The sequence below is a fragment of the Lodderomyces beijingensis genome (genome assembly GCF_963989305.1).
Source record: "Lodderomyces beijingensis strain CBS 14171 genome assembly, chromosome: 3".
NCBI classification, from domain to species: domain Eukaryota; kingdom Fungi; phylum Ascomycota; class Pichiomycetes; order Serinales; family Debaryomycetaceae; genus Lodderomyces; species Lodderomyces beijingensis.
The window spans coordinates 978,041-1,002,025 of NC_089972.1; the positions used below are offsets into that span (position 1 = coordinate 978,041).

Here is a 23,985-nt window from a genome sequence, read left to right on the forward strand (position 1 = left end):
ATTGCTACGCTTGGTCTATCTATCGACGAAACCGATTTGAATGCACACATTCATGCATGCGAGTTTCATTGAAAAATAGCCTATTTCCTATATCAGATTGCTGGCATACTCATCAATAATAGCCCGCAATTTCCGCTCATCTTTGAAAATCTCCTCAACATCACAGCTCGAGTTCAAAATGTGACCATATATGCGTCTTGAGATATTTTTGTTGATCTCTATAAATTCCTCTTCGTTGCTTATGACTCCATCTTCAATTACACCGGGCTTGTATCGACTCTTGAGGTTGGCTCGTAGATGCTTCTGGATGATTGATTTCTCATTGTATGAAAGCTGATCACGTCGTGGCCGTGGCGCTGAAGCAATCGTTGCGGTGGCGGTACTAGTACTAGCAGCGGTTGCAGTGGTTGTGGTGGTGGCACTGGTATTCGTGGTTGTCGCAACGGTATATTCATTATCATCGCTCGAAGAATAGTTTATATCCATGGGACTGTTTGCCAATGAAGTGGAATTTGATTCCGATGTCGGCGAACTGTGCTGGTGGAAAGCACTAAAGTTTGTCGAGAAATGAGACGAAGTGAGTGTCGATGGAGTTGGTTTCTTGTTGGTCTTGAGCTCGTTGATCAAGTTTGCAATACGGCTCGGTTGTGGGATGTTGGATTGGACTATTCGTGGTTGGACTACTGGAGTTGTTGTTGTTGTAGATGCTGATGATGATTCCATGGCAGATGACTGTTCAATTGAACGTTTTCTCCTTTTCTTCCTTACGAAATTGGACGATGCCAGCGTTGAAGCAGTGGATTCGAGATTACGAAACGCACTGCCACCAGCTGTCAAATTGCCAGATTTGCACTTTACTTTATCAAAACAAGCCCATGAATTGACTTCTTCCTGGGTAAGCAGTTCCTCTTGTCTTTTTTCTCTCCGGAGCAAAGTTCCACCATTCATGACTCGCGGCAGCGCCCGGTCAAAACTCAGCTGTTGCTGTTGTTGCTGTTGCTGCAAGAATCTCAACTCTGGTTCAAATGTGGGTTCTTCTACGCCTCGTTCTTCTTCTTCTTCCTCTTCATCTTCATATAGGAATGCGTCATCGATTTCATTATTCTCATTAAATATGACTAGCCCACCAGGTCTATGCAAAGTTGATCTAGTGGTGGTGGAGGAGGAAGAGGAGGCACGTGCATGTGGTTGGTAGTGTCGCAGCAGCAGTGCCATAATGGATCTGATGACCCCTCTTCTTCGTCTCGGTATCAATGATTCTTGACTATAATCGCACATGGGGCAGTCCCACTGCAAAGAATCCTGCTCTAGTTGCCCCACCCCGAGACAATATAAATGGAAATTAGACCCGCACTGATAGCACAGTATAGATTGGTCTGCACTACTTCGTCTGGTTGTGCTACATATAGCGCAGAATGAAGTTGTCGTTTCTGTCGGGAGTAGTTGTTCTTGCTGGCGTTGTGCTCTCACGTCGCTTATCAAATCAATGAATTGCTCAGGGATTTCATTTATTGCAGGATTGGGCAAGATTCGGTCTTGCACCCGGATGACTTCCACAATCTTGGCGGGGGCGCTCGCCACCAGTATGTTGACTCTATAGTAGTTATTTCTACACGTGGGACAACTGTTTGCTTTCGAAGACCAGATTTCGATACACTCTCTGTGGTACAATTTTGTGGGGCAGCAAGGTAGTTGACCTATTTGATCTGTTTGCTTGATTAGCTCGAAACAAATGATACATTCGTTATCCAGTAGTGGGTCTTCCATCTTTTTGACCCTACAGTTTTCTATTCTCTTGTTTTCTTTTGCTTTTGCTTTTTCTTCTTCTTTGTTTTACCTGCAACAGCCTCTACGTCGGTTTGTCGTGGCGTTGTATCTGTTGTATCTGTTGCTGGTGTTTGTCAACTTGGTGGGTTCAATGGCGGAGGCTGCAAAAGAGGAGAGGGAGAAAAAAATTCATATTCAACTTCGAGTTCAAATTCAGGTTCAGTTTCAAGCAGCGGATACTTTCATCAGCACTTGAGGTGGAGTACCGATAGACAGGAAAGACCTCACCTTTCATACAGACAGATGGATAGACCGATTTTCAGGTAACCCGTCCACCCTATAAGCCACACACACCCACAGGAGAACAAGATAAACAAGCATGTCGCGACATCAATTTGATTTAGTACAATGTATGAAACAACCAGGTAAGTATATAGGACAGCTATGTTCCAACTGCGATGGCAAATGTCCCATCTGTGACTCGTTTGTTAACTCGACAGCTAGAGTGCATATCTGCCAAGATTGTTCAGTGGACTATCTCTTGAATAAATGCATATTGTGTGGCAACAAGTTGGGTTTGAACAACGAGCAAGGTGTTGATGCTTACTACTGTCTAGAGTGTTTCCGATTGGACAAGCACAGGGAAGGGTGTCCAAGAGTTGTCAATGTTGGTAGCAATAGAACTGATATGTTGTATATGAAGAAGAAAGACGCAACGAAATCGCTCCTGAATACTTAGAGTTAATTGAGCATTCATGTGCGAAATTGATATACATATACATCTATACACCAGTTGAGGCGCTATCCTCAAATACTGAGGGAATAACCACCTCTGGAACACCCCAAGAAAGCTCACCCGGCGAGTGCAAATTATGAGTGAAAAATCAAGTTTCTGCTCTTGATTGGGCTGCTGTTGCTTCTTCGATTGTTATTTCAACAGCAGTATTTATTCCTTGCTTCCATCTCTTGTTTAGGTAATCATTCACCGGCTTGAGTTCATTCAATTGTCTTTTCTTGTTTGCTTCTTCGATATCGTCAATCATCTTGCGTTTATTATTTAAGCTGGTCATTAGTTCATCATTGTATTGCGACAAATCTTGCAAATGTCGTTGTTGCAACGCGTGCAACGTCTCCTGGTTCTGTTGAAGCAAATCTAGATTTCTTTGTTGGAAAGTCGAATGTCCCAATGTTGTATATAGATTTCTATAGTTGATGCTGCCCACATCTGGATTTGAATCCGACTCGTCTCCTTCTGTCGGTGATGTTATCGTGTTGAAATTTGTATATTTCGACATATCAACCCCACCGCCACGGCCAGCCAGACCATTTTGACCACGTCTTGCTCTTGTCCTTAAATCGTCGTCTTCATCTTCCACATCCAGCAAGTCTTCTTCAAACGCATCAATTCTCATATCTACCATACTCCCAGGTCGTTCTAATATTGGAGGCGACGGCGATATAAGCTGGTTCACCATGGGATGTAGCGGCAAATGATTGGGCACTAGTTCATTCTGGGGTAGTGGCACCTGCTCATCAGCTGCGTTCAGGGTATTATGGTTAGCTATGTTATTGATATTTGCATTGAATTGGCCCGCCAATTCCATCCGTATTAGTTGTTCCACATGTGCTCTCTCTTCGGGACTAACATTGTCGTCAATGTATCTCAAATGTTCAACCGGTTCATAATTTATAGTGACCATGACATCTATCTAGAGAAGTTCAAGGAGTGACAACCGGGAATAGCACTTTTAACCCTGTAAGAAACAAGTTGATAAAAATAAAAAAAAAAAAACGCTTAGAATGAATGCCACAAGGTAGGGGGCCTGCGCTGAGATGTACCTGGGTGTAGCTGAGTGTATTTGTTCTTAAATAGCCAAGTAATATATAGTTCACCTCCCCGTTGACTTGAGACGAAGTTAAGATCTTATATTGACTGTTAAATAGGTCTCTTTATTTGCCATCAACACCTCACACTGGCACTGGCAGCGTCTCTTTCTCTTTCTGGTTCTCTTTTTCCTTTTCCGCAGCGCACCACTTTTGATCAACAGCTGCAAATCTTCAATTTCCACTTTCACACCTCCAACAGAACAACACCTACAAGCTGTTTTCTCCGCGTATACCTACTTTATTTCGTATTGGATGTAGCTATACTAGAAGCAGCTATACTAGAAGTAGTAGAAGTAGTAGTGGCATTAGATCTGCTAGCCAACAGAGACAACCGTTGGTGCCGGCACCGAATGAAGATGGAAGATGGAAATCTAGATTCGTCCCCATCATCCTCTCTTCAAGAGCAATTATTTCATCTTGTGGTCATATTGGGCGGTCTCCCCCAAACTTTTTGGAAGATCTCTTCAAATTCTCATGTGTCTCGGGCCACCAATAACCGATTGAACTGTATAGATGCCCATCGCGTCATGGACTTAGAGCCTTGTGCTGAAACGGAAAAGAGGCAAATTACCACCACTGCCACTCTCCCTACTGCTCGTAGTAAGGGCACTAACGGAGGAGGTGGAGGCACCAAGAGCAGTCTATAAGTGGCAGAAGCGATTCAGGGCACATTTTCCACACTGTTTTAAACTAGTCAAATCATCGTTCCCTGCGCTAACTTTGCGCTGTACGGCACTAATATCAATATCGCCCTATGCCCGTTCTCTCTCCCTCTATCTCTGCCCATGCCCCTATCCGTGATACCATATGGCTCGAAAAATACTTTGTGCGATTTCAACTGCGGAGCCCAAGTTCGTGTTTACTTGTGGATGTGGGCCGCACTTCACACATTGGTGGTATAGCACTAGCTGCCGTGGGCAAATTGGGGGACACTCTTAATTGATCATCAGCTGTGTTTGCTCAATAGTTCAAATGTGGTTTCTTGGGCCATAGGGCTCGAAAAGAAGAGAGGGGCGGAATTTGTTTCCGCTTTCGGAGAAGCGCGGAATTGGTATTTTTCAATACTGATGAGAGTGAAATGGCTGCCGATTTCTGGTTGCCTTTGATGAATTTCAATCGAATGCATGAGGCCTCTTTCCTTGCTTCTCCTGTCAATCTCACCTCGTAAATGGATATGTATCAACAAGTGGAAGAGACAATAGCTTTCTGCATTCATCTTCGTGTCTTCAAGAGAAGAAACAGAAAAAGAAGAAGAAGAAGAAAGAGATCCGGAAGACCTGAAGGTTTGTATTGAAATATTCGAAATGGTGGTGGTAAGAGTGGTAAGAGTGGTTCTCTCTTGAAGAAGCTTCCATTTTCGAATTGTTGCTTGAGAGTTGTCACAGGCTCGTAAAATAACCATTTTCAAAGACAATCACCGCGGTTTGTGATGGATGAAAATACCACACATAACCTAGCATGCCTTTTGACCAAAAGAACACCCTGATATACACGAGTAACTTCAAAAGAAAAAAAAAACCGGAAACGAAAAGTGAATGCAAAGTTGTTGCGATATTTTTACATTAAGTGCCTAAGTACTAGCTTACTTGTCCAACACATCAGCATCGTATTTGGTCTTGAACCATTGGATGGTATCTTCCTTATTAGTCTTGTGGTTGTTACCAATGGTGGATCTAGCTCTCTTTCTTCTAGTGACTCTGGCACCGGCTCTACCCATAACAACGTAGAAGTCCATACCGTAGATTCCAATAGATGGATCGTACTTGATACCCAAGTCAATGTGTTCGTCAACACCGAAACCAAAGTTACCGGTGATGGAAAAGTTCTTGTTTTTCAATTGGTATTCCTTAACTTTCAAACCTCTTTCCAAGATTTCCTCGGCTTTAGGTCCTCTGATGGTGACGTGGACGGCAATCTTTTCGTTTCTTCTGATACCAAAAGTTCTGACGGTGTATCTGGCCTTGGATTGCACTGGGGTTTGACCGGACAATTGTTCCAAGACCTTGGAGGCTCTGGTTAATCTGTCACCGGATTCACCGACACAAATGTTCAAGACTAATTTCTCGATGCGCAATTCACGCATGGGGTTTTGGGCTTTGTCGGACTAGAAAAAAAAATGCATGTTAGTGATCTCGTTTGATTTTTCTAAACTAAGGACTAGTGGCAAGCCGGGATTCGTCTGCATCGTGCAAATTTTTGGAATCCTTTTGTTGCAAGATGAGCTTGGTCAAAACATTGTGTAAAGTATGCTAGATGATGCCCAAAAATGAGTACACGAAAATTGTAGATATTCGTGTAGGAGTTCATATGAGAACGTGGTATGCGTCTTGGTTCATTTGACATCCGTCGATTGGTGCTTCGAAGTTCCACTGTTGATGACTCCTCTAAATCTCCATTTCAATCTCAATCTGGAACCAGTTTTGGAATACAACTTCGCTTTCTTTAGACAAATCCCCTTTCACATATAAGCCCTGCAGTCTCCTCCTGGGGTCCACCTCACTTCAAAAACATACCATCGTTGGTTGTGTATATGTATATGGTCTTGGTTAAAGCACTGGGTATACAGTCAGTGCTCCTCTTTGGTTATCGGCTGGAACAATTTTTCAGAGTGTATGCGATACCCTCACCCTTTGGTGCGACAGAGACACACAGGAAGAAAAAAAAAATTTGGCAGCGCCCAGGGCTTACCCCTAAAAGTCACGTGCTGGGAATTTTTTGAGATACGCACTCAGCTGTTTCAACCGTTACCTCCAGGTGATTACTTGATATATATATATCTGACTTTATCAAAGAAAATGATGGTTTTGAGGCTCATTAAAGGAAGCAGAGAGGATGAGAAGGAGGCGCTTCGTTTCATAACAGAGGTTCATACCTTTCTACTTTTTTTTTTTTTTTTTGTAGTTCATGATTTCCCGACGCAGCGTAGTGGAAACTGATCTGCTCCAAAAGGACGTCCTGCTTTTGCATTGGATCCACGTCATTCTGTCCCATTTGTCAAGTCCATTATTTTACTGTCGACAAATATCCAGCCAAGTGTATTCACCATGGGAATTTCATACTTTGCTGACTGGTGGACTCATGTGGTGTAGATTTTCAACCTTCTAAATGTGCAAGGGGGTAGAGAGAGAGAGAGATTACTACCTACTACCCCTTAAGGAGTTGACACTTTCCACCCCCAATCACGATATCCTCGACCTGAAACCGTCGCCGGCGAGTCCAATCTCAAGTCTATGTCCTCCATAGCGATGCAGAGTTAGCAACAAGGCATCTCGACTGAAAAACAAGCAAAAAGAGAAAAGGAAAAAAAAAAGACATGATACTGGCGCTCTATACTCTACTTCTCCCTTCTCCAACTAACTAGAATGATTCCCATTAAAATTCAATTGTAATCTAAGCTAAGGTATAAATATCTCTTCACCCATCAACATTAACAAAAGAGTGTTCCTTATCCTTAACTTCCCAAAACAACTCACCCACATTGTAATTGCCATGATAAGTCCACCCAGTCTCATTAACATGATACAAGTTCACGGAACCACCAGAATATGCATCTCGATGAGTCGCAGCAAGTATACTTCTCTTGCCCAAATACAACGCCTCTTCAACGCTCAAATCCCACTTGTACTCCGAGTCCAAGACACCATACGCAAACGTCTGGCCCGAGCCAACGCAAAACAAATCACCCTTCAACCTCGTGCCATCTGAATCAACATAGTATATCGTGGGCCCTTCCTTGGCAGTATGGCCACAGACCATAGTCCCCATACTCAACCCCATCCCCTTGTACGAGTAGACCAAATTGCTCAAGATCTTCGAGGCAGCAGCAACGGATATGCGTTGTTTCTCACGCAACTCGTGTAGCCTGCACTGGGTGCCTAGCCACGTTTCCCAATATTGGCAGTCCGCGGCACCGCCCGCCATGGTACCCAACAACATCGGATTGATGCGGATCACCTTGTTGACCGTCTGCGACGCGATCCAATTCCCAGCGGTGGCTCGCGAATCTACAGCAACGATGATGCCGCCCTGGAAGCGGAACGCCAACGTCGTGGTGCCGTGGGCGATCTTGATCTTGCAGTCGGGGTTCAGGGCATCATCGGTGTGCGCGCGTAAAAAATCTGTAGGTTGTGAAATTGGTGGTATCGATATTGATGGCGCGAGGTGGTGCTGTTGTTGGAGGGAGCGCTGGGTGTTGATTGAGTTTATCTCGTTTTGGATGGTGTTGGTGTTGGCATTGGTGTATTTCTGCGCTATTGCGTTCATCGTGGTGCGGGTTCCTTTTCTTTTCTTCCAATTTCCAAAGGATTTATCCTCTTTGAATGAATTGGGGTTCGAGTTCAATTGATTGATCGAGTTGATCGATGGAGTTGGTTATGGTTTCTGGCGAGAACAGACAACGTCTCGATTTCAATGGCAAAAGATGTCCGGTTTCGCCACTTGTCCTGATGTCGCAAAAGAAGAGGTGTCGCAAAAAATTTAGAGACGACAACAATTTTCATTTTTCATTACAATAATACAGGTGTGTTCATTAGTAGGTAGTTGATTACATTTCAAACCCCCCTCCATCCTCTATCTTTTCTCTTCTCTCTCGACTATTCCAGCGTCCGAGGGATCTTGGAGACAGGCTCGTGATCCTGTTTACTAGAGTCGGATTCTCTCTTTATCCCACTCTGAAACGTAGGTTTATTTGATAGAAATGACGGCGGTCTCGACAACGCGCTACCGGCTCCCGGTGGCTTGCCATAAGAAGGTGGCCGTCCCATATAGCTAGGGCGACCTAATGAAGGTGGCTTTCCATACAGTGGAAGCCGTGAGGTTCCATTATTCTGGGCCACGACTGAGGGTCCAGTTGGGGAAAAATTATTATTGTTACTATTGCTATTATTTTGAGTGGCGGGATTTGTTGCTGTTGGACTTGAAGCATTGGAAACGGCTGGTTGAGTGATGGCCGATGATGGTGTTGGTGGTGGTAGTGGTGGTGATGCCCGCGTCGAGGTTGGTATTTGAGCTGAGGCTGCAGGTTGAGATTGAGATTGCGAAATGCCTTGTCCGGGTCGAGAGGTGTCGGTAGTAGCTCGAGCTTGTGGTGATGGTATGGATTGCCCATTTTGAATTTTAGCGCTGGAAATTTCCTTCGTGGGCGATAACGAGCTCGCTTTGAGGCCACCTTGTGTAGCTGGAGTAGCTTGTGTAGCTTGAGGAGCTTGTATCTGAGGGACTTGTGTGGCTTGTGGAGCTTGTGTAGCAACAGGTTGAGCAGAGGGAGGAGCCATAGGCATCGAGGCAGGAACTGCTCGTGCTTGAACAGGGGTACTAGGCTTTGTTGAAGAATTAGAGCTCGTGCCTTCATGCTCTCTAATCGACTTTGTCAAGGCAATCCCCAAGATTTTACTCACTTGTTGCGGTGCTTTTTCAACCAAAAACGCCAACGCATTATCACCGCACCCTGTCTTGGCACCAATGCTATTGACTTGAGCAATCGTGGTGGCTAACGCCTTTGTTATCAAACTCGTTGCTGTTTCTCGGTCGTATGATAAGTTCCGAGACTTGTACAACGAGAACAAGTCCTTTCTCAAGTACTCGAGGGATTTCTGTGTTCCTGGGTCACTCATAGACGGCTGTGGTGGTGCTACTGGCGTTGAAGGTGATGCTGCATTTCCATTTTTATTTCCAAGTCCAATTCCAACTCCGATTCCGTTTCCTGTATTTTGGGCTGGTTCGATTTTCGTTGTTGGTGGTGCTGCCGTCGGTAAAGGGCCATTAGATGCAATTGGAGCCACTAGGGCCACTGGAGGAGCTGGAACTGGAGCTGGTGCAAGACCCAAAGCTGTAGTTGGAGTTGGAGTTATGCCCGCAGCTGGAGCAGCAAACGCTGGCGTCGGTGTTTGAAACTTGGGCTGAGAATAGACGCCCCTATTCACATACATTTGATTATTAAACTGTTGTTGCGCCTCCAATCTCTGCCGTTGTCTGATTTCCTCTTGTCTCATAAACTCAGCTTTGGCTTTCGCCTCAGCAATCTGTTTCTGCTGCTGTCTAACTGCATTTCTTTCGTCCAAGTAAAGCTCATCGAGCACGTGTTTGGGCTCGGAGCCGGTATGGGCTACTCTTTTGTAAAATTTGGAAAACTTCACGGTGTGGCCAACATTTGTCTGCCACCCATCGGGACAATATTTATAATAAGGGTAGACTTCCTTGATCGACTCGCAAATCTCATTTACGGTCAAGCCCGATTGTGCTGCAACAGACGTCTTTAACACTTCTAAAATCATGGCATTATAGGTGAGATTAGGCTTGACGCGGCATTGTTCTGGGATTTCTTCGGCATTGAATACTCTTTTGGCAGTCTTTTTCGGCGGTAATTTTTTCAATTTCTTGGGCTTGGGATATTTGCCAGGTTCGTCTAGCGTCTTTGGATAGTAGTAGGTGGAAAGAGTCGGCACATCGCTTATGGTAATGGCTCGCAATGGCGGTCGCGGTCTAATTGCCGATGGCTCGGACGTGATAATGTGAACTGGGGCAATCAATTTTGGCGGAGGGGCAAACATCGCTGGGTTCTGACCTCCAGAATGGAACGGGAACCCCGTTCGGTCTAGTCCGTGGATTCTATTATAGATTGACGATGATGCTGGTGGTTGTATAGATGCGGGTTTCCCCATAAGCGGCGTGGCCCTGCTTATTGGACCGGCATTTTTCACATATGAGTTTCTTCTCTGCTGCAAGTTCAACTCTTTCAGCTTCTTCAACTCTTCCAAGTGTTTCTTTTCCATTTCCTTTTCCTGAATCAAGCTCAGGTCGCCACCTTGAGGCTGGCTTGAAAGTTGGGAGATTTCCTGCCCCAAATGTCGCACTTGCATGTCCAAGTCTTTGATTTCATGGTCAGCTTGATCAAAGCTCTTGACAACGTGTCCCAATTTATCATTTTCGTTTTCGCCACCGCCAACGTTACCGGCAACGTCAGCAGCATCATCATCGGCTATTGCCGATTCATCATAGAGCGACGCCGATTTGCCCTCGCTGGTTTCTATTCCCAAGTTAGATGCATCTTCATCTAAAAGAAGCCGTATTTGATCATCAAGATCCATTGGCTCTTCTCCTCCTCCTACACCTCCTGCTCCACTCCCATCACCAATCGGGTTCAACCCGATCCCCTTTAACAATTCATTTATTTCGTCACTGGTTCCTTGCGATTTAGACAAGCGCCGTAGTTTCAATAGCGAGTCCCTCCTGCTCATCTTTCGCTGTTTGGGCTTAACCGCAGCAGCAGCAGGAGGAGGCGGGCTGAGCGCTGGCTGAGCGGGACTCGTCGACTGCAACTCGGGCACTTCTGCAAGATCGGGCATTTTCTTGTTGGGTGAATTTTTCGGCGTGGGTGTCTTTGAAAATAAGTTAGACTTCAAATTGATGGCGTCACTAGGGTTAAACTGTTTGGGTCCAGATTGGCCTCCTTGTTCGTTATTTTCATCAACTTTCGGCTCGTCCGGTAGCTTGAACTCAAACTTGATGTCGCCAATTTGGATCTTGACGCCATTGACCAAGGGGATGGTGATCCCCTTTTCAACAAATGACTCGTTGACAAACGCTCCGTTTTTACCAAGCACCGAGATTTCAAATCTTTGCGTGCCAAAATTGTAGAAGATCTTTGCGTGTCTTCTTGATATGGCCTTTTTTTCAGACAAGTGAACATCGACATTTTGCTGGATGAGCTCGTCTTGTGATTTTCTGCCTAGGACAACTTGAAGTGTCTGCACGTAAAAGACAGTATTGTCAAATTCTAGTGTGGCATAGGCCGATACTCTGGCTCTGCGGTCAATTTCATCATCATCTTCTTGTTGTTGTTCTCCTCCCTGACCTTGGGCCAACAGCTGTGGCTGTGAATGCAGTTGAAACGGCGCCTGCGTCGCCGGCTCCGGCAGCCTCCGTGCGTTTTTCTCTTTTGTAGTTTCATCGCCTGCAGTGGGTGCAGGTACAGGTGGTGCATGCTCGATCGGATCGATAGGATCAGCAGGCGCGATCATACTTGGCTGGCGCATGAAAAGCTCGCCGCTCAGCGAGTCAAAGATATCTTCTTCCTTGACAAGCGAGGCCTTTTTCGGTGGTGGGTGCAGGGTGAACGCAGCCAGCGAGCTTGAGTTCCTCCTTGATTTTAGCTGTGGAGGCGACGTAGACAAAAGCATATTGAACTCCTCGTCCAACACCAATCCGGGCACTTCCGGTATGTCCTCGGCCTTGATCTTGGCCATTGGCGTGGCTGTTGCAGTGGTTGTAGCTGACTCTTGAGGCGAAGACCTCGTCGGTTGCCGAAGCTGGCCGCCCGTGGGACTTTGCAAAGATGACGATCGACCGAGCTCATCGGTAACGTCCATGTTCATCTCTCCTTTTTTTTTATTTTTCCGTATTTCCGTGTAGCAGTAGTTCTCTTTCAACTAATCAAAATTCACCAGCCGTACTTTCATTAAAAGGTGGAATAATATTTATCAACTAGAAATTGTGTCCTTGTTTTTTTGTTTTTTTGAAAAAAAATTGGCAGTTGTTGTTGTGGTTGTTGTCGTTGTTGCTCTATTGGTGGTGTGTGAGTTTTGCGGGTTGAGATGAGGTTGGCACTGGCGGTGTTTATGGTAGTTTCCCTGTATTGGATCGTGGGCTGTCTGGTTTCGCTCTCTCTCTCTCTCGATGTTTTTTCCTCCTGCGAGGGAGAGAGGAAACAACACACAAACAAAGAAATTATGGCAGTGAGAACGATATGGCGAGATGCACAAATAGTTGCAAAATATGACTTTCCTTATCGTGAACAGAAACCATTACCTTCCGCCAGCATACCCCCTTCCCCCCCTTGGCATCTTCATGGCATTCGTTTTTAAATGACAAAAAATCTTGGAATTGACAAAAATTTACCTTAAAAGTCTCTTTCTCTCCTTTTTCAAATTCTGAGTCCCTAGTACATACCTTTTATCCAACCAAGGATGCGTTACTATCATTTGTTTGCTAGCTTGGTTCATTTACCACTTGTCCTCTGTAAAGTAGGCAGCGAGAATGAGGCAGTCACCATTTTGCAACCGCACGAGGTTTTCAATTCACGTAATTTGAGAAAAGAGGAGGCAAAGATTTACGGGGTCAATATTGGTGGTTGGTTATTGTCTGAGCCGTGGATTACTCCTTCGCTTTATGAAGATGTCGAGAGGAGGCATGGGCGGATTCCAGTTGATGAACACCAATTGTGCACCATTATGGGACCCACTGAAGCGGAAGCGCACTTGACGCACCACTGGGACACTTTTTACAGCGAGCAGGATTTTGAAGAGATTGCCAAATTGCAGTTGAACTTGGTGCGAATACCCATTGGGTATTGGGCATTTGGGTTGTTGCCCGATGACCCCTATGTTCAAGGACAAGAGCATTATTTGGATATGGCCATTTCATGGGCCGCCAAGTATAACTTGCAAGTGCAGATTGGCTTGCATGGGATGCCGGGAAGCCAAAATGGGTTTGACAACTCGGGGCTTCGAACTGAGCACCCCGGTTGGTTTGATAAGGAGGAGAATATGGTGTTGACGTATCGTGTCGTGGAGTATGTTGTCGACAAGTATGGCAATCACCCCGCGGTGCACAGCATCAATTTGGTCAATGAGCCACACGGGTGGCTATTGGACAGAAGCAAGATTCTCGAGTTTTACAAGTACGGCATTGACTTGTTTGAAAGGCGACAGGTGCTGGCTAAGTTGTGTCTTCACGATGCCTTTTTGAATATGGATGATTGGAGAGGCCTTCAAGGCGACTTTATCTTGGACCACCATTTATACGAGTGTTTTTCCAATGCCCAGATTGACATGAATATTGATGAGCACTTGCGTCGTGTTAAGCAACAGAGTGAGCTTTTGCCGCATACGGGACACTATAGTGTTGTAGGAGAATTTTCAGGGGCCTTGAATGATTGCACCAAGTACCTTAATGGGGTAAACAGAGGCACGAGATGGGAAGGCACGTTTGACTCGAATGATGGTGGCGGTGGTGGTGCTCTGACTAGACGGTCATGCGACAACATGGACAATCCTAATAGCGACGAGCACCGTGCCGAAGTGATGATCTTTTTGAGGGAGCAGTTTTACGACTACGAAGAAATGGGCAATGGGTGGATTTTCTGGTGCTGGAAAACGGAGAGTTCGTTGGTGTGGGACATGAGGAGATTGTGGGCCAAGAATATGTTGCCGCGACCATTGATACGCGACCCCGTGCCATTGAAGGATATAAAAAAATTGGCGGTTAGTAAACCCAAGATCTTGGAATCAAAGAATGACGCGGGTGCTGGGGCCGGTGCCACTGGAGTGGTGACTACGGCATTCAAGATTTTTGGTGCAATTTTGGTGGAACTTTTCGTCTGTTTCATGTAAAGCGTTTTCATTCAAAGAAACTTCTTTGAAACTTCTTTGAAGTAACATTTAGCTGTAAAGCAAGGAAAAGCAAAGGAAAGCAAAAAGAAAAAAAAAACAAAAAGAAAAAAAGGAAGTGAAAATTTACGATTATGATTTAACGTTCGAGCTTGACTTTCGTATTGTCTCCGTATGTATTTCTCCTCTATCGTCCACATGGCTGCGTTTGGCTGCAAAAAAAAGAGAGAGAAAAAAGAAGACCGTTGGCGTGTTCCGAGTCGTGTATTCTTGCGATCGCAGTTGCTGCAAGCATGGACTAACAAAAAGAAGCAGCAATAGCATCTAGAAACAAAAAAAAAAAAAGCGCATCTCTACATCGTTTAGTAAAGAAAGATCCGGCTAGCACTTTCAAAAAAGTAAGATGGTATGTCAAGTCAAGTCAGTTTGAGTATTTTCGAGTACTCTCGAGCAAACTGATAGTTTGTAGACCACTTGCTAACACATTGCAAAGGCGGGCGGAATAAAAAAAAAGTCTTCATTGAGGAACAAATCCGAAAGGAAGTCGCAATTGGCCAACAAGATCTCCCAGTTCAAACAGGAAGCTCAGCTGCAGTCACAATCGGCCGCAAATGGAGCCTACCACGAGAATCCTTTGCTCAAGATTGCAAAAACCACCAAGAAACAGAAGCAGCAAGAAAAGAGCGACAAATTCATCGATACTCTAGTCAACAAGGTGACATTCAATACTAGTGGCAATCTAAGTAAGTCTTCTTTACGGCGGAAGAAGAGGAAAGAAAAGGAGCATCTCAAGCCCAAAATGGACGACCTTTTGCACAATTTGCCCACGGAGGACACCGAGGCCGCATCAGCTAGCCGCGGCGGTGTGACAAGATTGGTGACCCACAAGGCACAAAAGGCACAAGACAATAAATACCTCGAGTCAAACAAGAGCAATTTGAATAAGCCAAACCCGACTAAAAGGCGCGGCTACAAGCAGATAATGAAGGAAGAGAACAAGAACTTTAGCAGCGTGTTGAAGAACCCGCAATTTAGAGCCCTACCCTTTGACGCTTTGAAGAATGCCATTAAACAGAATATGGAAAAGTGAATACAAATAACCGATCCCACTCGGCAAATTAAAAAAAAAAAAAAAAAAAAAAGACAAAGAAATAGAACTTGGGGAAGTTGTAGTGATTTTTTTTTTTTAAAAGTAACGTACGAATTAACGAGATTTAAAGTCGGTAAATATCACGCGCTAAGAAAGCAAGAAACCACCGTGTGCTGCTCCAAGCGCTTTCCAGTCTGACACGACAGAAAAGCCTAATACGAGGTTATGCGATTTTCTCGATCTTGTCCGTCAAACAGCAGATCCCGAGTCCTCTTCAAAGCAAAGAAAAAAAAAAAAAGAAAAAGGAGACGAAAACGTGGTTGAGATCGAAATAGCTATTTTGTTTTGTTTCACAGTTGAAGCAGATACACCAGTGACAACGTGTAAAGCGCATTCCATCTCCCACGAGCTCTTCATTCCACACCATGGCATATATATATACAAAGCAGTCTCATATCTGGCGGTTTTCGCATCGCCAGATTCCCACCACCACCAGAAAAGAGAAAAAAAAAACGCGCCTGTTGTTTGTTTGTTGTGAGTTAAACGTAAACAACAACAATCAATCGATCCCCGCCGGGCACACCACACCCTCTAAGTTCATCGTCTCCCATCCAATAGCATCGCTAAGCTCCGTCGTCTTCCCTTTCTTCTTCCTTTCTTCTCCTCCTCCTCCTTCTCCCTTTCTTTCCTCCTCCTTCTCCTGCTTGCTTTCTAGCTTGCTTGCTTGCTTGTTAACTGGAAACTAACTAACTGTAAACACCGTCGTCAACTTCATACTCTCCCACTTCTCCATGGTAAAGTTCTTACACGTACTGTTATTGCTGCTGCTGCTTCTGACTGCTACTGTATTATAACAACAGCAACTGTTTTTTATTTGTTGTTTTGTTGTTTAAACAGTTTGGAGTAATTAATGCTGGTGGTTTTTTTTTTGTATGGGACTCAACAGCCACACACACAACTTCGAATTTACAACAAAAAAGAGAAAACCTCCCGTATAATATTTTTACAACCAAATTGAACCAAACCAAACCAAACCAACCAACCAACCAAAAATAAAAACCCTCAGAGCACGAGGTACTGGTGAGCACAACCGTCGATCAATCAATTATACCCAACCATACTTACTTTCCTTAATTTCCAACTACAGCCCAACCCAAAAGCACCTCTAGCTTCTCTAATCACGGTTGCCACTTTTTTTTTTTTCTAGAATTTGGGATCGTCAACTGCCATCATTTGCAGCCCACACTTATATCCCATCCTTGGCCACGAGTGGAGAGAAACTTTTTTTTTAAAAAAAGACAAAGCAGAGGAAAAGTAAAAGGCTATTCATCTTCTGGCTCAAAGAGACTGATGGACGACCCGTCTCAAAACTTGCCGCTGCGGATGCCGGACTTGGGTCAACACGAAGCGCAAGTTTCGCAAGATACTGGTTCGAATGAAGTGAACGAGGTAAACATCAGGCTGTCCTTGCTGGACGCTCGAAACAACTGGCAAAACACGCTGCAGTCCCATTCCGTTTCCAATTCACAGCAAGACATCTCCATCTCCAACAGGGACCGGTCCACCAGCAGTATCCCCCTTTCCGCGTCGTATTCTTGCGGCTGCCAGCTCCAGCAATCGCACATCGATCCTGAATTCCAGTACAACAAGCACAACGAAGCGATTTTTGACGACGAAAAGTTGTTTCCTTGCTTACCTTGCAACAATAGCGAAGAAGAGGACCTCGTCAAGTACGAGCAACAGGGCTCGGATCTCATCATCAACCACGCCACAATCAAGGCCTTGGTTGTGCAGATGACATCTCCCGAAGTCATTGACTACAACTTGATCTGCGATTTTTTCTTAACCTACAGGCTATTTTCCAACAGCAACGATATCATGAATCTATTACTAACACGGCTCACGTGGTCTCTCCAATATATCAACTCGGGCACGGCCGTAAACATCAAGATTGGCAAAGCTGTGCTTTTACGAACATTTGTCGTCTTGAGGCATTGGATCATCAATTACTTTGTCGATGATTTCAACGGCAAGAGCCTGTTATGCGACCATTTCTCTTCCACCATCAACAAGATTGTCGAAGACTCGAATTTGATCCTACAAGAAAATTTCACCAATATCGATGACTACCTATTCGTGACCAAGATTCTTGCCGAATTGAAATCCCATTGGTTGAGCCGGTTGAACCAGTTTTCGCTTCTCAACTTTGATATGGACTTGACCAGGAAAAACAAGAGCGTGCTAGAGTATACGCTCCCGCTCGCAAAGGAATTTATCACCAATAACCACAAGCTTTCCAAATCGAATACTGAGTTGTCGATACACACGAACCCTTCATACCGACGATCAGCAATGCTCTCTCTTTATGATCAAAAGGCAACCAATGCCAAGTTGTTTAGCTTTGACGAAAACACCAATCCAGAGGAGAATCCGCAATTTTCAGTCAACAATTTGCTATTGCAGCATCAATCATCGCGGGCCTCAATAAACATGAAAATCCAGGAAATTCATCAACGAGATAAAAATTTGGGGAAATCGCGAAAGTTTTCAACCCCGAATTCATTTTCTCCTTCGGCAGGAGCAGGAGGAGGAGGACCATTGTCGAGTCTCACTACACATAGCCCTACCGCAGTGGGCAACCCTCAACAACCAAGAATTCGCAAAAACAGGGGTGTTTTGACTCCCTCGACCCGGCATAACCGATTAGAAATTAAAGATTCCGCTTTGGAGTTGAAAAAGACAAAGACGACCCAGCAGCAGCAGCAGCAGCAGCAGCAGCATCAGCAGCAGGATAAGGAAAACAAACCTCTTTGCAACGAGATAGGTTCTAGTGAAAGTCCTACTGCAAGTTCCGCTGGAAAAAGGGAGCTGAAACAGTGGGAAGCATACAAAGAAGTTGGCTTTTCCACGAATGGTAATGTCAGACTTCCGACTTCGGCAGTGACGAGCATAGTTCCTCCAACACCGGTAAAGAAAATGGACTACAAGTTAGTCAATGAAGGCTCGATCCTGTCATTGAACCATCCGGTTGCATCGCTGAATGAAACTCTTTTCGAAGAGGATTTTGAGAGGAAAAAATCAATTAAGAAATTTATGGATGGGTGGAAAAAGACCTTGATGACACACCACAACTCTAAAGAGTCGGTGATATATTCAAGACCTAGCACAGGTTCAAACAACCACTCGTTAAAGGAACCATTCGACTCGCCCGGCAAAAAGAATCGCACGGGCACCGGCAGCGATTGGATCATGGAAGCTCCTGTGATTGGCAAACGTGTTGACGTCTTGAGCGCAAGAATCATTGACGAGCTTGAGTATTTGATTCGTTTCTATGTCAATGCCACCCGGGCAAGTAGCGTGATTCACGAGATGAATGGCCAGTATTTTGATGGCAATCACGATGAATTTGTTGACGCACCAGAGGTGCAGCTGATTGAATTACCACAAGGTAAAGAAACTGATGATGCAAATGAAGACAGTGAGGATATCGACATTAACGACTTGTCAGAGTTGAATATTCTTAAAATCGATAACCTTATAAACGAGAATGAAGAAAGGACTGGCCAAGATCAAGATCAAGCTCAAGCTCAAGCTCAAGCTCAAGCTCAGGCTCAGATGACCAGCACCGGAAGGGAAGCATCCCCCAAGCATGCGTTTGAAGAGTCTAACTCATCCTTGCAGTCATTTCAAAAACCAGCCAGCATCAATTGGAACGACGAAGAAGCGGTCGACTTGGAAGTGTCAAACGAAAAAGTTGACTTGGACAGCCGAGGCGAGTGTGACCAATTCAATTTGACATCTGCTTCGAATGACAAGCATATCCAAACAAGTTTCAACCACCACGAGGCGCCACAATTGCTTGATTTCCAGCAATCAACCCACTCCTTTGAGACTTCGACCATTTCTACTCCCAGTAATTTCACACGCTATGATGCTGAAATTGCCGAGTTGGGAATCACAATGAGCCCTCAGCTGGGGAAGCCCAAAAGGATCAGTTTCTGCGATACCAGATTGAATACAAGTGCCCATTCCAAGCGGGTTTCGAAATTGTCGGTGAATTCGGCTAGCTCAGCCATCAGGAGGGAATCTCTTCAATCTTACTTGAGCTACGACTCTGCCTTTTCAGTGACAAACGAAAGCCTCAACTTTAAGAAAAATAACAGCAACAACGGCGGCTTTGGCTTAAGAAAAAAGATTGGATTTAACAACCTTCGTCTAACAACGGACCCGGCTCTAGATCACGACAATGATCTCCTGGATGTCGGCGTTGCAGCAGCATATCGGTCGTCGCAAGTTTCTCGAAACAGTGCCAGAAGCTCAAAAAAGAGCGTTCGGTTCAGCGCTTTATGCGCCTTGACAGAGTTGCCGTTCCATGAAGATCAAAATGGCAGTGTTGAAGCAAGACGGAAATCGAATAACTCCTCTGCTGAGCGTGGCGGCGGTAGTTCGGTTTTCTCCACCAGCCTGAAGAACAGGAAAAGTTTAAAAGGAACTGCCAATAAGGAGTCAGCTCAAAACACCATGGCTTCTGAATCTTCAAATGCTTCTGTCGCCATACCTGGCATCAGTAGCTATGCCCTCAAGGAGCTTGCAGCGATACCAGATGAAACGATGCAGGATACCGATGATCCGATTGAGTATGCCTTGTTTAAACTTGAAGGTAGTCGCACTACATCCAGGCCCACGTTGCGCCAGCGTCAAGACAATGATGACAACGACAACGACAATGACGAAGACAACGGCAAAGTCGTGGTGGCCGCTGAAGAAGAAGAAGATGATGCGGAAAGTAGTCAAAGTCAAATAGACAACACCGATGATATTTTGCGCCAGATCCACAACGCGAACACTGAGGACGCGATTGGAATCACAACTTTTGAAATCAGTGACGAAGAGCCTTTGACCCCCATCATTGCTCAAAAGAGCTCCAATGTCGACAGGACGTTTGAGGAGCACTCGACCTCGACCCCGCGCCGTACTTTAAACATGGAGATATTTGAATTCCAGCAACCGCCAAGAGTGAGCAGAATTCCTGCAGGGGCTGTGTACGAATCGCCGAAAATGATTTTGGACCGGTATTCACCTTCTTGCGACGTCTTGTCAGTTGAAAATATCGTCAAGGAAAACTCGCACGTCTCATTTGTTTTGTCATTCCACTCTCAACCTTTAGCTGAGCATTTCACGATGATTGAAAAGGATATGTTGATGGAAATCGATTGGAAAGATTTGATTGAGTTGAAATGGAATAAGGAGTTGATGCCCGTTAGCAGCTGGCTCGAGATTATCGTGAACGACGACTACTACATGAAAAACAAAGGGGTCAACTTGGTTATCGCGAGATTCAATCTCATGGTTAATTGGATCATTTCTGAAATCATTCTAAGCCAAAGCCAAGCAGAAAGGATCAATATCATTTCGAGATTCATACACGTTGCCCAGCTGTGCTTGAACCTCCAGAATTACGCCACGCTCATGCAGATTATATTGGGCTTGACGTCGCAAAAAGTGCACGCGTTCAAGTCAACCTGGCGGCATTTACCACCAGGCGATATTTTGATGTTGAAAAACCTCGAGGAGTTATCGTCGCCGTTGAAAAATTTCCTCAATATCAGATTGTCAATCAATCATATCAAGCCTTCAAAAGGGTGCATCCCCTTTGTTGGGTTGTACTTGTCCGATTTGACCTTTAATGCGGAGAGACCCAGCACGATCAAAAAGAAGAAGGGAGGAGGGGAACCGGATGACAAGGGCACGGGAGAGGTGTGCACATCAGAGGAGATGATCAACTTCTCCAAGTTTCGAACTTCGGTGCAAATAGTCAAGTCCTTGTCCCAGTGCATTGAATGGTCCAGCAACTATGAAATTGATATCCAGCCCACTTTGTTGTCGAAATGTCTTTACATAAAATCGTTGGATGCAGATGAGATGAACTACTGTATACAGCGATTCAGAGACTGATTTGGTCAAAGAGGAGGAAAGGGGGGGGTGGGGGAGGACATTGTTTTGTGTATTATTTGATTCTTCATCTACGTAATCCATTTTTAATAGATTTATTTTTTTTTTTAAACTCTTAGCTAACTTCTCTTTGAATATAGTGAGGAAGATGTGTTCAAGAGAGATCCTTCATCACCCGAGACAATTGCACATACACACACGCGTGCGGAAACCATGAGTCTTGAGCGCATCGGAACGAGAAGTTGCCAGGGGTTGTTGCAAAATCATTACTTACATTAACAAAAATATCATTACTACTATTACTATTTGAAACAAAATCGAGTGAAGTATGCAAAATCATATCAACAGCACTTAAACACTTCTCTATTGATTTCTTTATATCTTGTTCTTGCAACAAGCATCTTCAGCTTCACCGGGAACCAAGACACTCTTGTTGAAGGCGTTGTTGGCGGTAGGGATGTCCAAAGCAGGGTTCTTGTCGAAGAAGTTAGCAGGCACAAGGTGGATGTTGTGGATCTCGACGGGCATAACTGGGAAATCCTCGATTCTTGGAATGTGAGTGAAACCCAAGGTGGCCCACACCACGACATCTTCGTTTCTCACGGCTTCGTCTCTCTTGGCCCACAAGGCCAAACCAGTATCGGTTTGAGACTGGTTGGTGAACTCACCAGCAACGAACAACTCATCGTCATGGTATTTGGTGACCCAAACTTGTTGAGTGGCAAATTGAGCTCTCTTGTTGTTGTAGGAGGTGTCGTCCATCAACAACATTTGTCTAGTTGGCACTTCAATCTTGTAACCAACGGGGGTCTTGGCGATTGGGTTGATGACGTTCTCATTGATGACTTTGCAGGATCTGTTGGTGAATGGCGATTGTTCAACGTAACCTGGCTTTTCAACAATGGTACGTTTGGTGATGAAACCGGTTCCGTATGGGTTCAAGGTTGAAACTGGGAGTTTCTCGGTGTCGTCGTACACAACGGTGTTCTTGTGACCATCGATGGCAGGGTCGATTCTGAAGGACAAGATGTGTTGATGGTAAGCAGCCATACAGTTTGGAGCAACAATGGTACCCCATGGAACCTTGACATTTTCGTCGATTGGCATGGTGGACAAGATACCAGTGGCTCTAGCTTCAATGTCGATGGAACCATCGGTGACAAACTTGAAGTTGATGATGTACTCGTAGTTGGCAACGGTGGCAATGGTTTGCACAATAAAGATTCTTCTTCTGGCCACGGCAGCGTTACCGGTTCTGTAGTTGACGTGCTTGTACAATAAACCGTCATCTTGCTCGTGCATACAAACGGTGTTTGGGATCACAAAAGGCTCACCGTTTCCGTGGATACCCATACCATCCATGTACTTGATGACTCCCAAACAGTCGCAACCTAATTGCAAAGCGTTACCACAGACACCGAAACCAACGTCACCCAAGTCGAAAGCTTGCTTTCTGTGGTATGGAGCTCTAGGGTCACCATATGGAACAGTCATTTCCGAAAGGGAAAGACGGTAAAACACTTGTCTACCTTTGAACCAAACGTCGTAAATGGCAAAACCTTCTCTAGCAGTTGGTGCAACTCTGAATTCCCAACCTTGCCACTTGACTTTTGAGCCTCTAACTGAGAATGAAGGACCTTCTGGTTGAGAAATCAACAAAGGCTTGACATCTCTTGGGTATTTCTGTTCATCGTGCAAGTCTGGGTGGTACTCGACACATGGAACCTGTTGCCATGGACCAGTTGGAGTAATGGTTTCATCGAATCCACCAGGCAAGTAATCCATTCTAACGAATTTCTTGGTGAAACATTCGAAAACTGGCGAGAATTTCAAAGGCAATGAGTAGTGGTTCGATTCAGAATGGCCATTTCCAGCAAGAACGTACATGTACATTTGAATCAAAGGTCTCTTTTCATTTGGATCATCGGTAGCGTAGATCCAAGGGTCGTTACGAACGGTGTATCCAGCTGGCAACTTCAACTTGGCAATCTCAGCCAACACGATAGGGTGGTTGTTGCAGTGGTCTTCCCATTCAGTCATGTCATCGGGCAAGATTGGGCCCACGACACCATGTGGCTGTCTAGCCTTGGTGATGATGTGACCAGCAGTAACGTTAACCAAGGCCTTGTTGAAATGGGTTTCTTCAGTCCAGTAGTAGCAGTGGTAGACTCTGGGGATCCTGGGTAATGGCAAACCTTCCTTTTCAGCTGCCAAATACTTGATCATATCCTTCTTTGGTGGGTCCGATCTGTCGATACGACAGAAGTGGACCTTGGCTTCAGCTGGGTAGGAGTCCTTGACTAACTTGGAAGCCAATCTGACTTCAAAGTCCTTAGCTCCATCGAATGGGTGAGGTGCCGACATTGTTATGGAATGAACAGTTTTTATACTCTTTAATGAGCGACGATGAAGAATACAAAAAGGTTCTGAATGAATAAAAGAGAAATTCTATACCAACAAAAAAGAAAAAGAAAGCGAATGGGTGGTGGAGTGACACTGGTATTTATACTACATTCAAAACTCGAAGTTGATGTAGTTTGTTGAACTGGGAGGGGACGCAGAAGGTAAAATCATTTGTATTCTTATCGGCAAACGCTGATTACTGAGCTGAAAAATTAGAAACAGTACCAGTTACCAGTAGAAAAAAAAAAACGTTATTATATCTGCTACACATGCCGGATTTGGTAATTGCGCTAATCTGTATCTGCAACGAAGAAATAAGCCGCCTAGCAAACTGGAGGGAGGAAATAAAAAAAAAATGCTAGAGCGACAACGAGTAAAATTGAGGAGATTCACAAGGAGAGAGAGAGTGGGTGTGTGTGAGGAATGTGGAAATGGAGTAGCGTGTCGTGGGCCGCTGGGGGGCGGCATCTGCGTCCAGAATTTGTCATGTTATGAATTTTG

At 44.9% G+C, this 23,985-nt stretch overlaps 9 protein-coding genes across 9 annotated transcripts; 3 read left to right on the top strand and 6 right to left on the bottom strand. All coding sequences in view use genetic code 12, as the record gives it.

Annotated features, from left to right (window-relative positions):
• Nucleotides 1-87: 87 nt before the first annotated feature.
• Nucleotides 88-1,767, bottom strand: LODBEIA_P25030 (uncharacterized protein; the record flags this gene model as incomplete). Its single annotated transcript, XM_066972510.1, has 1 exon — nt 88-1,767. The coding sequence occupies one exon, from the start codon at nt 1,765-1,767 to the stop codon at nt 88-90; it is 1,680 nt and encodes a 559-aa protein (XP_066829441.1).
• Nucleotides 1,768-2,651: 884 nt separating this feature from the next.
• Nucleotides 2,652-3,467, bottom strand: LODBEIA_P25040 (uncharacterized protein; the record flags this gene model as incomplete). The annotated part of the gene is made up of 1 exon (XM_066972511.1): nt 2,652-3,467. One exon carries the CDS (start codon nt 3,465-3,467, stop codon nt 2,652-2,654), a length of 816 nt encoding a protein of 271 aa, XP_066829442.1.
• A 1,769-nt stretch (nt 3,468-5,236) lies between these two features.
• Nucleotides 5,237-6,170, bottom strand: LODBEIA_P25050 (60S ribosomal protein uL5; the record flags this gene model as incomplete). The annotated part of the gene is made up of 2 exons (XM_066972512.1): nt 5,237-5,758; nt 6,168-6,170. The coding sequence occupies 2 exons, from the start codon at nt 6,168-6,170 to the stop codon at nt 5,237-5,239; spliced, it is 525 nt and encodes a 174-aa protein (XP_066829443.1).
• Nucleotides 6,171-7,068: 898 nt separating this feature from the next.
• Nucleotides 7,069-7,917, bottom strand: LODBEIA_P25060 (uncharacterized protein; the record flags this gene model as incomplete). Its single annotated transcript, XM_066972513.1, has 1 exon — nt 7,069-7,917. One exon carries the CDS (start codon nt 7,915-7,917, stop codon nt 7,069-7,071), a length of 849 nt encoding a protein of 282 aa, XP_066829444.1.
• Nucleotides 7,918-8,246: 329 nt separating this feature from the next.
• On the bottom strand, nt 8,247-12,026 carry LODBEIA_P25070 (uncharacterized protein; the record flags this gene model as incomplete). Its single annotated transcript, XM_066972514.1, has 1 exon — nt 8,247-12,026. The coding sequence occupies one exon, from the start codon at nt 12,024-12,026 to the stop codon at nt 8,247-8,249; it is 3,780 nt and encodes a 1,259-aa protein (XP_066829445.1).
• A 591-nt stretch (nt 12,027-12,617) lies between these two features.
• Nucleotides 12,618-14,042, top strand: LODBEIA_P25080 (uncharacterized protein; the record flags this gene model as incomplete). Its single annotated transcript, XM_066972515.1, has 1 exon — nt 12,618-14,042. One exon carries the CDS (start codon nt 12,618-12,620, stop codon nt 14,040-14,042), a length of 1,425 nt encoding a protein of 474 aa, XP_066829446.1.
• Nucleotides 14,043-14,442: 400 nt separating this feature from the next.
• LODBEIA_P25090 (uncharacterized protein) lies at nt 14,443-15,129 on the top strand (the record flags this gene model as incomplete). The annotated part of the gene is made up of 2 exons (XM_066972516.1): nt 14,443-14,445; nt 14,533-15,129. 2 exons carry the CDS (start codon nt 14,443-14,445, stop codon nt 15,127-15,129), a joined length of 600 nt encoding a protein of 199 aa, XP_066829447.1.
• Nucleotides 15,130-16,479: 1,350 nt separating this feature from the next.
• LODBEIA_P25100 (uncharacterized protein) lies at nt 16,480-21,084 on the top strand (the record flags this gene model as incomplete). The annotated part of the gene is made up of 1 exon (XM_066972518.1): nt 16,480-21,084. One exon carries the CDS (start codon nt 16,480-16,482, stop codon nt 21,082-21,084), a length of 4,605 nt encoding a protein of 1,534 aa, XP_066829448.1.
• Nucleotides 21,085-21,456: 372 nt separating this feature from the next.
• On the bottom strand, nt 21,457-23,445 carry LODBEIA_P25110 (uncharacterized protein; the record flags this gene model as incomplete). Its single annotated transcript, XM_066972519.1, has 1 exon — nt 21,457-23,445. One exon carries the CDS (start codon nt 23,443-23,445, stop codon nt 21,457-21,459), a length of 1,989 nt encoding a protein of 662 aa, XP_066829449.1.
• Between the last annotated feature and the right edge of the window lie 540 nt (nt 23,446-23,985).